Genomic DNA, 13,204 nt, shown 5'->3' on the forward strand with positions numbered 1-13,204 from the left:
TAAGTCAAGCTATGGTGGACATAACGTAACATCCGACTGCTAACACATTTTAACACATCAGGCTTATCTACAATTTATAGCTTTAAGATATATTTCGCAAAAACCAGTGACACATTATTGCATGAAGCGTTTATTGTTCAATGAACGACACATCTGAATAAACTGCAGTTTTGGTTTATAAAACGACATAAAATGATTGCGAATTACACAAAAATCAATCATAGGTGAAAACTCAATGCCATTCCATTCACTTGTCAATCCAACTCAGAAAACATTTTAACAGGCCAAGTATTCGTGGCGTAGTGAGATATGGCCGTGCCACTTGGTGGGAAGAATTCGAATTTTGTGGGCAGTGATTGGTTTGTAGAACATGTTGGTAACCGGGCTTTTCCGGTCGCTGTTGCCACTGAAGAGCTGAGAAAAAATGGAATCAACTCAATTTAAAATACTGTCAAAATACCGATTTCTAAGACTTTAAAGACAGAACAATACAATTCTATAAGTTTCAGCCTAAATTTTAACCGAAAATTGATCTGAAATGGACAGAATGAGTTGTTTACCGATCCAGCGAAAGACTGAAACGATTAAAATATTTAGTTAAAAAGAATTAGTTTTCACTTACTTTTGTGAATCCCGATTCGTCGTTCACAGTTTTCCATGTCAGATCAGCAGCCAAATACGAGACCTTGTATTCTGTTACCCACTGATCAAGACTGTCCCGTCCCTGTGTAATGACCCCAGTAATCGTGGTAGCTTTTCCTAAGGTTACTTCAATCCATTGATAAAGATTATCTGCGCATCAGAAGCAATTTTGATTTCACAAAAGTTGGTTTCAAGCAAATAAATCAAAAAAATAAACTTTTGTATGAATTTACTGACTTGCTGCCGCTGACCACGATCCGACCGAAACACCGGGAATATACGCTTGATCAAGTCTTGACCACTTTGTGCTATGTAGCTCGGTCCCTTCAGGATGCCAATAAGACGATGCTGTTATAGCACTGTCGGGAATGTAATGGGTCTTCAGTCCCAACTTGCACAAACAATCTATGAATGTTAAATATGTTCGTTGTTGGAACTTTTTTTGGAATATTGTTATTTCTTTAAAACATTTTGTTATAAATATATTCGCTTATAAATATATTCAATACGTTACTATTTACAAAACAATCGTTGTCGTTTGTTATCGCATTTTTTGACATTTCTGTTATTCACAACCTAATGTGTGCTACAGAAAAATGTTTTTCTTTAAACCATATTTTACCTCTATTGGCCTGGATATTGATCTTGCTAAACTCGTTGTCCCCTGTAGAAACAAGGTAGAATCATTTGAATCAAATATTTTAATCAATCCATTTTATTACCAACCCTTTCGTCCATCACACCGATCACAACACTGGCTTCCACATCCACATCCGCCTGAAAAACGTACATTATTTAAATAGAGATTTAGAATCGATAGCAAAGCCAAAAGTCAAAGTCAAGTTTATTTGTATTATTGTCGCTTTATCCTCACCTCTCAATGTTGAACGGTAACGTAAACAACAAGCACTCCTAAATTCTTATGGATATTAACTCAAAGTGGATACCGTTTATAACTGTAACTTATTACTCAAAACACCGTTAAATTCTATGGTTCCAATTCAATAGAAACTGTACTTACTGCACAAGGCTGTGACTGCCAGCAAAACTAAAACTTGTTTAAGCATTTTTAGGAATTAGATGATAGTTTCAAATTAAATGTGGGTTACAAAATATTCTGAAATGTAAACAAAAAAAATGAACAAGCAACGAGATAGTCAATCAAAATCACAAATCAAACAATATGGCCAAAAATAAATTGCACCTCTACACCACAAAAAACATATTTGCTCCCATGTAGCGAAAGGTATGATCAGAGAGATTCTTTAACAAGTATTTATACCCGGGATTGGAGTCTTACTGTCTGAATAGGTGCCCAAAAATGGAAAAGAGAGGTAGTGGATGGTTTAATGAATCATGCAAATTCTTTACGCAGATAATTATGTGGCCACATCAATCACTTGTTAAAAGGGGTTCTTCCTTTCATTCAATTTCGATTTCTTGTCACCTACTGTGCACAAATTCCACAACTCACTTTGAGGCGAACAATTCGAAGCATTGTAGCACACTATAAGGGAGTATTGAGAACGTACGGTTTGTGAATTATCAGTACATTGCAGCTAGAAAAGAATTTCGTAAAATTTCTCATTTTTCGGAAAAAATAATTACCATGCCAGTTAAATTTGCATATCGTGACTAGAATATTAACAGCTGGGTAATTTGTCAAGAATTTTGGAAACTTTGTCCCAGTATTGACGTCACACCAAGGGCGTTAAGCAGGTATACATTTATCGGAAATGGCAGTTTGCACATTAATTATGTAAATTTTTTCGAGTAATTTTGGAAATTTTTAGCATTTCCCAGAAAAAAAGATTCTTTGCCAGAAGCCGACTTTTTTTGAGCTGCTATCCGATCGTAGGTTACTGCAAGCTAACAAAATGGAAACGGGAGACAAGATTGCTATTTTTTGAAGAAAAAAAACGTTTTGGCTTTTGATATAAGAACGCGCACCACCAAAACGCGCTGTAAAGGCAGCAACGACAGTTAAGAAAAAGGCAAGTTGCACGCCACAATACACATGAATCAGCATAAACCAGAGGACACCACAAGCCAGTCATTTGCAACAACGTGTCATAGGTGCGAGCACAACTATGCACTCTATCGATTGAGGTAGCCAGGTGCACAAAAAAGGTTAGATGAAAAAGACACTTACCAAGAAAGTACACTGCACATTGCGTTAGTCAACACGCACTTTGCTGTTTAAATCGGTTCGAAAATCTAATGGCATGATTCTCGATTAGGTCCTACCGGTTCACATTCAGTACTAGCGTGACTACTGACTAATGCTGCGCTTATTGTTTTTGTAATTAGACAAGTCTTCCATATTTGCCACGATTTATGTCACTGACATTCAAATATAGACACATAAGAGACAAGTTCGTTTTTTTTGCACAATGCCCCCTTCATTCGATTAATTGACCGATTGTGATATTGAGTGTATTGCCCTAATGCAGGGGTCGCCGAACTTAATCACTTTAAGAGCCATTCGGACCAATTTCACTTAAAAAAATTGGGGGCCACAAAGCTCTTTTTGAATTGGACTGCCACTGACACAAGCGTTTGTACTCTCACGAAATTCGACTTTTTGAAATATTAGATAACTGTTTGTTAACCTGCGCGCCGCCAGTTAGCCTCTTTCAAATTTTACGTTTTATGGTATAAAGGCGGTTAATTGTAGCTACTACTTGAAGCGGGTTCGCTCATGCTATTGTACCGCAATTTTCCTTGTCGATCTTTGTGTTCGGCATATTCGCCACAGAAAGTGCGATCAAAACATTTGGTAATATCAAAAACTGAGCCTCGCCAGAGGGATCAAAGAGCCGCATGCGGCTCCGGAGCCGCGAGTTGGCGACCCCTGCCCTAGTGAAATAAGGCGACAACGTTGAACTTAAACAACCTTTACACACAAAGTAACTAACAAGTTCCTTGTCTAAGTTGTACCTTTACTTTGGACTAATATACTGATGGTAATATAGATTAGAGCAGTGGTTCCCAACCTTTCGTGGGCCTTTGCCCCCTAAAAGTAACTTATTGGCCTCCTCTTCAAGTAACCGTATAGGACATGTGGACCCCTTAAAATGTAAATGCCAATCTCGTGTTGGAATTTGGTACTAATTCCGGCTTTAAACAAGTCGAATAAAGTAAAAACCTCAATATAGACAAATAACATCTTACATAGTCGATTAAATAAGGGAATAAAGTTAAAAAGAAAATGGCTTTTAGTGGGGGTTTCTGGTGAATCTACACCCGTCGCCCCCCATAACACAGCTCATGGGACCCCCTGTTTGAGAACCACTGGATTAGAGCATTGTTTATGGTACACAAGTCACGTTCAGTAAATGAGGATATTTACCTAAAAAATACTTTGGGTCGAAGTACAAATTTGAGTGGGTTGCTGTTTGCACATTCCGTAGTATAGTAAAATGACTCTTCAATTAGTATGATTTCCTTGCAACAATGGGAACATAAGACAGTCGGTAAACAGTTCAACAAAGTTAAATTACTACATATAAACGATTTGGTGAGTTCAAAAATTTTGTGAAAAAACAGTTTCTGGGAGTTTGAAAAGAACACTGCAAACTTGTGGTTAGGTGTTGTTAACCAAAACAGCACATATAATTTGAATGTGATTAGTTTTGAAAGACATATGAACCAGCGTTACCACAGATCTACAGAACCGTCAACGAGTATATTTGTAAACAATTTAACTAAAATCAAAACTGCAAACTGCATAAAGTGACAGCCCCCACCTTGTACTGTTTTAAAGTTGTCACAAACCAATAATATTTACTGTTTTTTGTTTTGTTTTTGTTTTTTAAATATCGCACAAATCTCAAGCTACCCTAAGTCTGCATGCAGACAACATGACTGTTGATTACAAAACTAAGCAACACTCTTAGGAACCACACTTTTGAACTTAAACCTGCGACAACCTGAACTTATGTTTAAAGAATATGTCGTGTTGGAGATGTTTTAGTCATTGTTGTTAATAATCCGTGCAAGGCATTGTATACAAAGTATAAACTCCGTTTTTAACTATATGTTTTATTTATTTGTAGTAGAGATGTACCGAATATTCGGGTTGCCGAATTTATTCGGCCGAATCGATCATTTTTGCAAAGATTCGGTTTCGGCCGAATAATTTGTTGCGATTCGGCCGAAACCGAATCTTTTACGAACACAAATTTAAAGCGTTAAACTTGTCTTTTCTGCTTATTAAGGTCCACGCAATCTTCTTTCAAAAGCCCAAACATAACGAAAATTGCGTCAATGTTTATCTTTTTCAACACATTATCGTTTTTCCCACGGTAGCCAAAAAATTAGTAATTCATTGGCGGGTTGCCAATCATGCTTAAGGCAATTTTAAACCCCACAGAACTGAAATAAGGACGAAACACAACTATTTTGCACTGGCTGCCTGGTAGATAAACATTTTTTTCACGTCAAACGCGTAGCGTACGACTTCGCGTGACGTCAGAAATGATTCAGTTGATTCGGCCGAAACCGAATATTCGGCGGTTTTGCCGAATAAATTCGGCCGAAATTTAGCCGATTCGGTACATCACTAGTTTGTAGTATTCATACGCCCGATTTTAGTCAAAGCGTAACGTTGCATCTATTTGTTTTGTCTTACTTTCTAATATGCTGTTAACCTATGAAATTATCGTTGGTTTGTTACGGGTATGGAAACATACTTTTTAGCTTGTTAAAACCTTCACTGTTATCTGTAGCAAATCTTAAAAAACTGAATTGAGATAAATATATTTCGCCAATGCGGCATCTTTAGTAGGTTCTATTTGAATAAGATACCGAAGATGCTGCATAGGCGGAATATATTTATCCCAATTCAAAAGGACGGATGACTTAATGATTTAATAAATTTGAATTAATCAGCATATGGTTTATTACAGTCTTCATCCACCAAGCGATTAGCAGAGAGAACCTGTTTTAAAGTTTAAATAATCTGTATTGTTATAATTGAATATTAAATAACGAGTATTCCTCTCGAAGGTCGTTGTGGCGCAATCCACCCGATCCGTCTACTTTTAGGCGCTTTAAACTGTCGAATTCTGGATAATCCCGGGCCTTTATGCTGTCTTGTTATATTCCATATTATGGATTCTGCGCTTTAAGCGACATGGTATGCTCAAAGAGTATAGAAAACATGAGTGGAACCTCTGACGTAACAATGGATTTTTTGGGTTTTCCTTCGTCCTGCGTCACGGTTCAGTGCATAGAAGTTTGTTCCACATTTTGTTTGTAGTTTGCTATAGTTAAGTGCGCAAAACGAGCCATATGTGTTTGTAATTATCATCGCATGTTTCGAATTTAGTGCGAGAGGCAGAAAAAAATTGCCCATGGCAGTATGGTGGTACTAAATGTAGTTTCGTTTCGTTTATTCGCACTTTTTTACGGACGAGGTGGCGAAAAACCTTGATTTCACTTAGACAGCCACTGCTGATTTCAGTGCATACACGCTTGCATACAATAAAGCAAAAAGACTCAATCCATATTACGAAACTATGAAAAAAATGCTTTGTGAACATAAAGCGAATTAGGTCTTTGCTTAAGTTTTGTGTTTACATGCTTAAGGTTTTTTCGAAAAAAAGCAAAATTTCGTGGAAAAATATAACTTTCGTGCAAAATGACTTTCATAAATAATTTTCATAATCTTTCTGCAATTCTGCACCATTCTTGAACTTTCATTGCCTGCCAGGCAGTCTGATGAGCTCTAACAGGGCGAAAAAGTTCAATTACTTTAATTTTACATTAAACTTGTCTAAACTCTGTTGTATGCCACATTATGTCAAATAGGCCTATTTAATGTTACTTGCAAAAGATAAAAAATTATCTCAGTTTCTAAACAAAAAAATATTGTAAACTTACATACATATAGGCTGGACCAACAGATTTAAAGTTGCTCAAAAATGAGTGGATTGGTGAATCTCACAGCTGTCAGACACTGAAGTTTGTATTTGTTTTTTAACCATTTAATTGTTTATGTTTTTTGCTTTATTTCTTGGAAGACAGCAACAAAACCCAAAGAATGGAAACCCATTAACAGTAAACAATGTTAAGAAAGTTTTAGGCAACAACCAGCACAAAAGAAAGTGATTCAAACTTGCATTTTAAAAGCGTCCAGGCTCTTTAACAGCCTTAAAGGAGTATAACAGTACGTCAAAGTTAATTTGTACTTAAAAGATGACCAAGTTCAACAAGTGTTTGTTTGTTGTTTATTCTGAACTTGGAGTGAGTGCCAGTTTAGAGGAAAAGACAGCCATATTGAGAAGTTGCATGCCAGGGATATCACCATGAGGCACTTAGTCCATGAAGCACAGTTTTCGGTAACAGCCTTACACTTACACTACCAACATGAGTCAGCCACTGAGTGAAAGCTTGATATTCTGTGTGGAAATGAGTGCAAACTGGTAAAAAGTTCAGTGTTCTGTTTTACATGAAACATTTTAAACATGCCTTGCTTATGTTGTATGTATCATACAGTTCATGGCTTTTAATTTCATTTGTGTGACAGGCTTCACACAATGTTCCAACTGTTCATATTTAGATCTGATTTGACAACAACAGAAGACAGAAGTATCTGTAATATAATAAAAAATAACACAGTATTACCATAGTATAAATTTGATACAAGATGCTGAATAAAAAAACAACCAGTTATCATGCACTCTTGTCATATTTTTTTGTTTTCATAATCAAAACTGTTTGTTAATGGAATGTTTATAAGTCTCAAAAATATAACCCCTCATATTCTTACATGCCTGACAAACTATATTTGTTGGTTATAAAAAAAAAAAAAAACAGGTTCTACAGTGGCAAAGTGCATGGCTTTGTCCGTACTGAACATGTGGTAAATCCATCTTTCTGTTAAATATCTTGTGAAACAAGCCACATTAAAGGATGTTAAAAAATGTACAAATTGCATTACAAGGTAACTTCATTTTCTCTAATTTGAAACTACCACATGTGAATTTTGCCACATTCTTGTCACTTTATATGCGTAATAAACCACTCTATATAAATGTCTCAACCAGGGACGGCTCGTGCGAGGGGGCTGCGGAGCTGCAGCACCCCCAGTATTTTTACTTGACATTCCTATTCCAAGTTGTTATACAAAACAATCTTTACATATAGTTTTTATGTTTGATCAGTGTATACTAAGAATAACTTTTATGGCATTAATCGGCATTTTATTAAAATAAAATTACTAAAAAAATTTTATTATTTAAAATAAAATGTTTTTAAAATAATAAGTTATCTATGGCGGAGCTGCAGCTCCAGTTTGGTGACGTTTCATGACGTTTTCAGTTGTGCGCATGCGCACTTGGAAAAGCTACATGCCGGGCGAAATAGGCGAGAGGGGGCTGTGGCTCGCGCAGCCCCTCCCGTGACGTAGCGCTAGTTGTGTTGTCTGCTTCGCGTCAGTGCAACAGGGGTTGTGACTTTTTCGTGACACTTGTCACTGTTAGTGACAGGCGTCAATGACAGGGCTGGGGTGTCACTAAATCAGTGACAGGGCGCCATTAAATCAGTGACAGGGCAAAATCAGTGACAGGGCAAAATCGGTGACAGGGCGTTCTTGCGTTCTTGCGATAGTATGAACACAAGCGAATTTATTAGGTCTTTGCTTGTAAGGGTTTTCTTTAAAAATTGCAAGCAGCAAAGGTTTTAAATCTAAATTTCGTGCAAAAATGTACCTCATGACTTTTTGGTAAAATCTTTAAATTCTGCAAGCAGCAAAGGTAAGTGTGTTTTTGAACTTTCATTGCCTGCCAGGCAGTCTGATGAGCTCTAACAGGGCGAAAAAGTTCAATCAATTTGTTTTAAGTAGTTTTTTTTTATTATGTAAACATGTCTAACCTCTGTTTTGTGCCACATTGTCATATCTGAATATTTAACAATATGTAATGTTATGTGCAAAAAGAGGAGATTATCTGAGTTTCCAAACAAAAAAACGTTTTGTACACATGAAGACCAACACGTTTAAAGCTGCTCAAAAAATAGTGCATCTAGAATTTCCTAGCTTCAGGACAATGTTACGAGTGGTAATGTCTTTTTACCCATTTAAACTGATTCTGCCATATTTACACAAAAAATTGTTGATGTTTTTTGTTTTATTTTTTTTTTGCAGACAGCCACAAACATTTAACGATTGGAAACCCAAGATTTAAAGATAACCAAGATTAACACAAGTATTTGGTTGTTGTTATTGGTGTTTGTGGTGTTGTATTTAATTGCACCTTTGAATTGTGTGCACATATTTGTAATTGTCAATGTCTACTTGGAGATTTAACTTTATACATTATATAACCAGAGATTTTAAAAAATACTGTGTTTCGACAAAATAAAGAAAAAAACAACTGCAAATGAATCACCATGTTTCGAGTTTGTTAAAAGGGGTTAAATGGCTAAAAAAACAAAATTAAGTTTAATATGGTTCATTATTTTAAAGTTATTTTGTGGCCAACTTAGCCAATTATATTCGCTCTGTGCGATAAATTTCTAAGTGTGTTTAAATTGGTATGGATGTTTTATGTGTTTGTTAGGTTAGGAATTCCATAGGTTCTGTAATTTAAATAGCTTGTTACCTGGTAAACAATCAAATTCATTGAGTTCGCAAATTTCATTTGGAAACATGGGCAGGAAGAGTCCAGAAGCTTTGATGAAAGCTGACCAGAAGCAGAAACGCTCTACTGATCTTTCACATGTATGTGTTCGAGCAATCAATAATTGTAGTTCTGTAGTGAATAATGTATTATTGATTCAATAATTCTTGTGTATAACAGTATTTTACTTTAAAATCTCTTATTTGTTGAAATATTTTCAAGTCCGAGTCAGAAAATGCTCTTTTTGTTCATTCTACAAAAACGTTTTTATTACACACAGTGATTTGTTACCAAATGTGTTATTTCAGGATGGTGTATCAGCAAGCAAGTCAATATCTTACAAGATGCACGTGTTTTAGACTCTCCACAGAGTATGAGGTGTGTTGAAGGTTTAAATGGTTCAGTAAGTTTAAAGTCCATTTTTCAATGGTTTTACTAGCTCTGCTGTAAAATATTGTCATGTGATGAGTTTTATCAAAATCCTAAATTTAACTATAAGCATGCACTAATGGGTTGTGCAAATTTTGTTTTAGTTAAGCATTTGCAATTGCAAGCACATACTGCGCATGACTATTGGTGAACGTCATTCAGTTGTCAACCCACAAAGATGGCTCTGCAACACTTGCCTTACAACTGAGTCTGTTTGGACATGTCTAAGCTACCCTAATGTTGCTTGTGGAAGGTAGGAACCATGGTCAAAACACAAAACAAAATGTTCTACAGTCTATAAAAATGAATAAATAATGTGTGGACTGTTTTGGATGACCATTTGAGTATTTATAAAATGGTATATAACCTACAGATATATCCATGAACATGCATTAAACCAGTGGTTCTTAACCTTTTTGGTGTGGTTTCCCATTAAAGTAAATCACCAAGTTCGAATTTCCCCCTCTGTTATTTTTATAATAATGTTTTGTGCCCAACATTAACAAAAAATTATTCTTTAATCAAAAAAATTTTGTGAAGTGATTTTGTCGGGACCTTAAAGGTATACTGCAATCTTATTTATATGTCATGTGCTTGCAATAGTCATTTATCGCATCACAATCAACAGACCAAATGCATTTATTCGCGAACAATAACAAAGTCATTGATACTTTTAGTAATGTCTGTGACGTAACAAACGATTGTTGGATTTTTATGCGCCTTGCAAAACTAGGTGAAGTTAATCTTACATGTTGTTGCGGAAAATATTGTATTAAATTAACTTTCAACGGTTAATTTAATAAAAAAAGCCCAAGTTTGGTGACTTCTAACTCACATAATTTCCCTCTAAAAACATTAAATTTCCCACCGGTTAAGAACCACTGCATTAAACCATTATTTGGAATCTGGTCATCCATTAGTGATAGATGTCAATGAACTCTATGTATATTGCTATGCTTGTGAAGAATATGTTCTCAATGACAACAAATCGGGGGACATCAAGGTGCTACGTGAAACTTTACAGGTAGGCAAATTTGCGTTATTATCTTTTTTAAATTGTAGTTGTGTCAGTCCAAACAATTCTGTGGCATGGTTTCTTGGTCGGAAATTGCCTGGAAAATAATTTATGTTGTATCATGTGACAAAAAGTATTAGCTCATAAATTCTGTTTGTAAAATTTCAATAATATTAAGTTAAACAATTTAGGCTGCTTTTGTGCAGTAGGTAAAATTTGAACAGTTTATGTATTGTGTGCCATAGTAAATATTAAAACTTCAATCAGAAATTCTTAACATTTCTCCAGGCAATTAGATACCAAAACTTTACTGGCACAACTCGTAGTGGACACACACTGAGGACAGCCACAATAAGTGCAGATGAAGATGTTCAAATGAGGAGAAGATTACAGCAGCAACAACTTGATAGAGATGATAGACTTTTCACTGCCATTTGGCATTCAAGGTACTTTTTCACACAGGAAAAGTGCACAAAATTGTGTTACTCCAAAAATTCGATGCCCAAATTTGCCAATTTTCATAAGATTACATAATTTTAATTTTTTTGTCTTTACTATGTAGGTTTGTTCGACAAAGAAAAACCTTCAGAAACTGGCGGAACTATGTTCGTAACAAGGACCAACACTGTCAGAGTGATGACGAACAACCATGTGCTACAGTCACACTACAGTGAAACACAGAACTACAAGAAGACTTCATTGGAAAACTCGATGACCACCTTGAAACCTTGTCAGAATTAAAGATCTGCAACAAGTTAATGCTGATTTTCCATTAAACACAGAAAGGAAGGGGATTGATACAAGGTTAATAAGGGAAATTACACTTGATCCTGTTTAAGGTGTTTTACCAGCATTATCTGTTGTGTGGCAGTGCAAGGTCTGATTATGTGGAAAAAATCGATACTGGTGTCTTATTTCAGTAAAACACCATCTCCAGACTGTTCTGTATTTACTCTATTCAAATTGAATACCACATTTCGTTTTTTTAGGTGCTCGGTCATTTGCAAAAGTTCCGCCGATGTTTACTTGCCGTTCGTGACATCGAAATGGATGAAACCACTGGGTGCTACGAAGATCCACAAGTTTCGCCATCAAGCAAGTTATGAGTCGCTGGAAGAAGGTCCACCATAGAAATAAGAGCCATGGCATTTTAGCAGGCTAGTCTTTTGCCAGAAACAATCTATTCGAGCAACTGCTTGTATACAGAAAATACTTACATCTCATGACAACTCAGGTTTACTTGTAGTAGGGATTTGACTTGAGGACTCAAGTCTAAATCAATGACATTTCTTAGAAATAAGGAAAATAAACTTTTTAAAGACCTTGCCTTTCAAAATAAGGTCAAGTCTTCGAAATAAGAATAGGATGGCGACCCTGAGTATAAGATATACAATATAATTAAGGCAAGTTTAAATCGTTTTATGTAAACAAGGCACTAAACTTTACCAGTTTTAGTTCAATTCCACACAGACTATTAAGATTTTACTTATAGCCTCACTCGTGTTGGTAGTGTACCTCACACTGTGCTTCATGGACAAAGCGCCTCATGGCGATATCCCTGACATATAACTTCTCAATATGGCTGTAGACTAGCCTGCTAAAATGCCATGGCTCTTATAAATGCAAAGCTTTGTTTCATTTGGTATGAAAATGTATTGGTAAGACCATTAAATATTTTCTAGTCTTGGCAATGTCCTGTTTGCTTATAAATTGTGATGTTATGGATGTGTGTATTGGTTTATTCTATTTGTTGTTTTCTTAACTGAAGTCTGTCCACGCCAGATGGTACATATGGTCATGTAAATGTGCCATAACAGCTCCAGTATTTAACCCACTGGCAGCCCAAGTTATAAACCTTTCTTATAATCCGACACACTCCGGGCTGGTTGCTTTGGCAGTTTTGACAGCCTGAAACAATGGGTGGTACTAAATACTGCATGTTACCGTATGTTATTCTGCTTAAAATACTGCATGGTATGTGAAATGCGAGAATACAAGCCCCAACAAGGGAAAATTAGACCAGATTATAGTATTGTTTTAATTACAAACCTTCACCCAACCAGAATAGCTCTAACCAAAAGTTCGCAAAACTATATTTTCGTAAAAGCATATTCAAGTCCTTTACAACTTCCTGCCATGTTATAACATGTGGTATACCATGCGGTCACATGCAGTATTTAGTACCACCGGAAACAATCGCCTATCAGCGTTAAAATTTAAAAGTGTTGATTGGGTGATTGTGGTTTGATTTTTTATTATTTTGCACGTAGCATCCCCCCTAAGATGGGTATTTTTTTTTGAATTTTAAGTGTCAATTGCATTGTTACAGGAGAGTATTAATCTATATGCTGAAAGCTAGAGAATATCGTGTGCTTGCTTAGCTTTTTAAGTTCTTTATCACACCTTGTCTTCACTTTAAGCATTCATAAATTCGTTGTTTTTTGTTCAGTAATAAAAGCTGTCTGAAATAGTTTGTCATGCTTTACAATTACTA

At 35.9% G+C, this 13,204-nt stretch overlaps 1 protein-coding gene and 1 long non-coding RNA gene across 3 annotated transcripts; one reads left to right on the forward strand and one right to left on the reverse strand.

Moving 5' to 3' along the window:
• Positions 1 to 276: 276 nt before the first annotated feature.
• LOC145225169 (lactadherin-like) lies at positions 277 to 1,709 on the reverse strand. The gene is made up of 6 exons (XM_080091839.1): positions 1,664 to 1,709; positions 1,369 to 1,419; positions 1,265 to 1,306; positions 880 to 1,047; positions 623 to 792; positions 277 to 414 (listed from the first exon to the last, which is right to left on the reverse strand). Exons 1-6 carry the CDS (start codon positions 1,707 to 1,709, stop codon positions 277 to 279), a joined length of 615 nt encoding a protein of 204 aa, XP_079947965.1.
• Positions 1,710 to 8,234: 6,525 nt separating this feature from the next.
• On the forward strand, positions 8,235 to 13,181 carry LOC145224573 (uncharacterized). 2 transcript variants are annotated; one of them, XR_013859693.1, is made up of 8 exons: positions 8,235 to 8,402; positions 8,792 to 8,852; positions 9,207 to 9,367; positions 9,575 to 9,644; positions 9,800 to 10,719; positions 10,999 to 11,156; positions 11,273 to 11,514; positions 11,700 to 13,181. It is a non-coding gene; the product is annotated as an uncharacterized LOC145224573 (long non-coding RNA). The 2 variants fall into 2 exon arrangements; XR_013859694.1 differs by lacking the exon at positions 8,235 to 8,402 and adding an exon at positions 8,417 to 8,705.
• Positions 13,182 to 13,204: the final 23 nt, after the last annotated feature.

This window comes from Phallusia mammillata, chromosome 4, assembly GCF_965637545.1.
Source record: "Phallusia mammillata chromosome 4, kaPhaMamm4.hap1.1, whole genome shotgun sequence".
Taxonomy (NCBI): domain Eukaryota; kingdom Metazoa; phylum Chordata; class Ascidiacea; order Phlebobranchia; family Ascidiidae; genus Phallusia; species Phallusia mammillata.

Excerpts from the sequence above, each read along its gene's own strand:
- LOC145225169 (XM_080091839.1), bottom strand. The coding sequence starts at position 1,709 with ATGCTTAAACAAGTTTTAGTTTTGCTGGCAGTCACAGCCTTGTGCA. Across the intron at positions 1,420-1,663 it reads GGCAGTCACAGCCTTGTGCA|GCGGATGTGGATGTGGAAGC; the intron begins GTAAGTACAGTT and ends TACGTTTTTCAG. Across the intron at positions 1,307-1,368 it reads TCGGTGTGATGGACGAAAGG|GGGACAACGAGTTTAGCAAG; the intron begins GTTGGTAATAAA and ends TTGTTTCTACAG.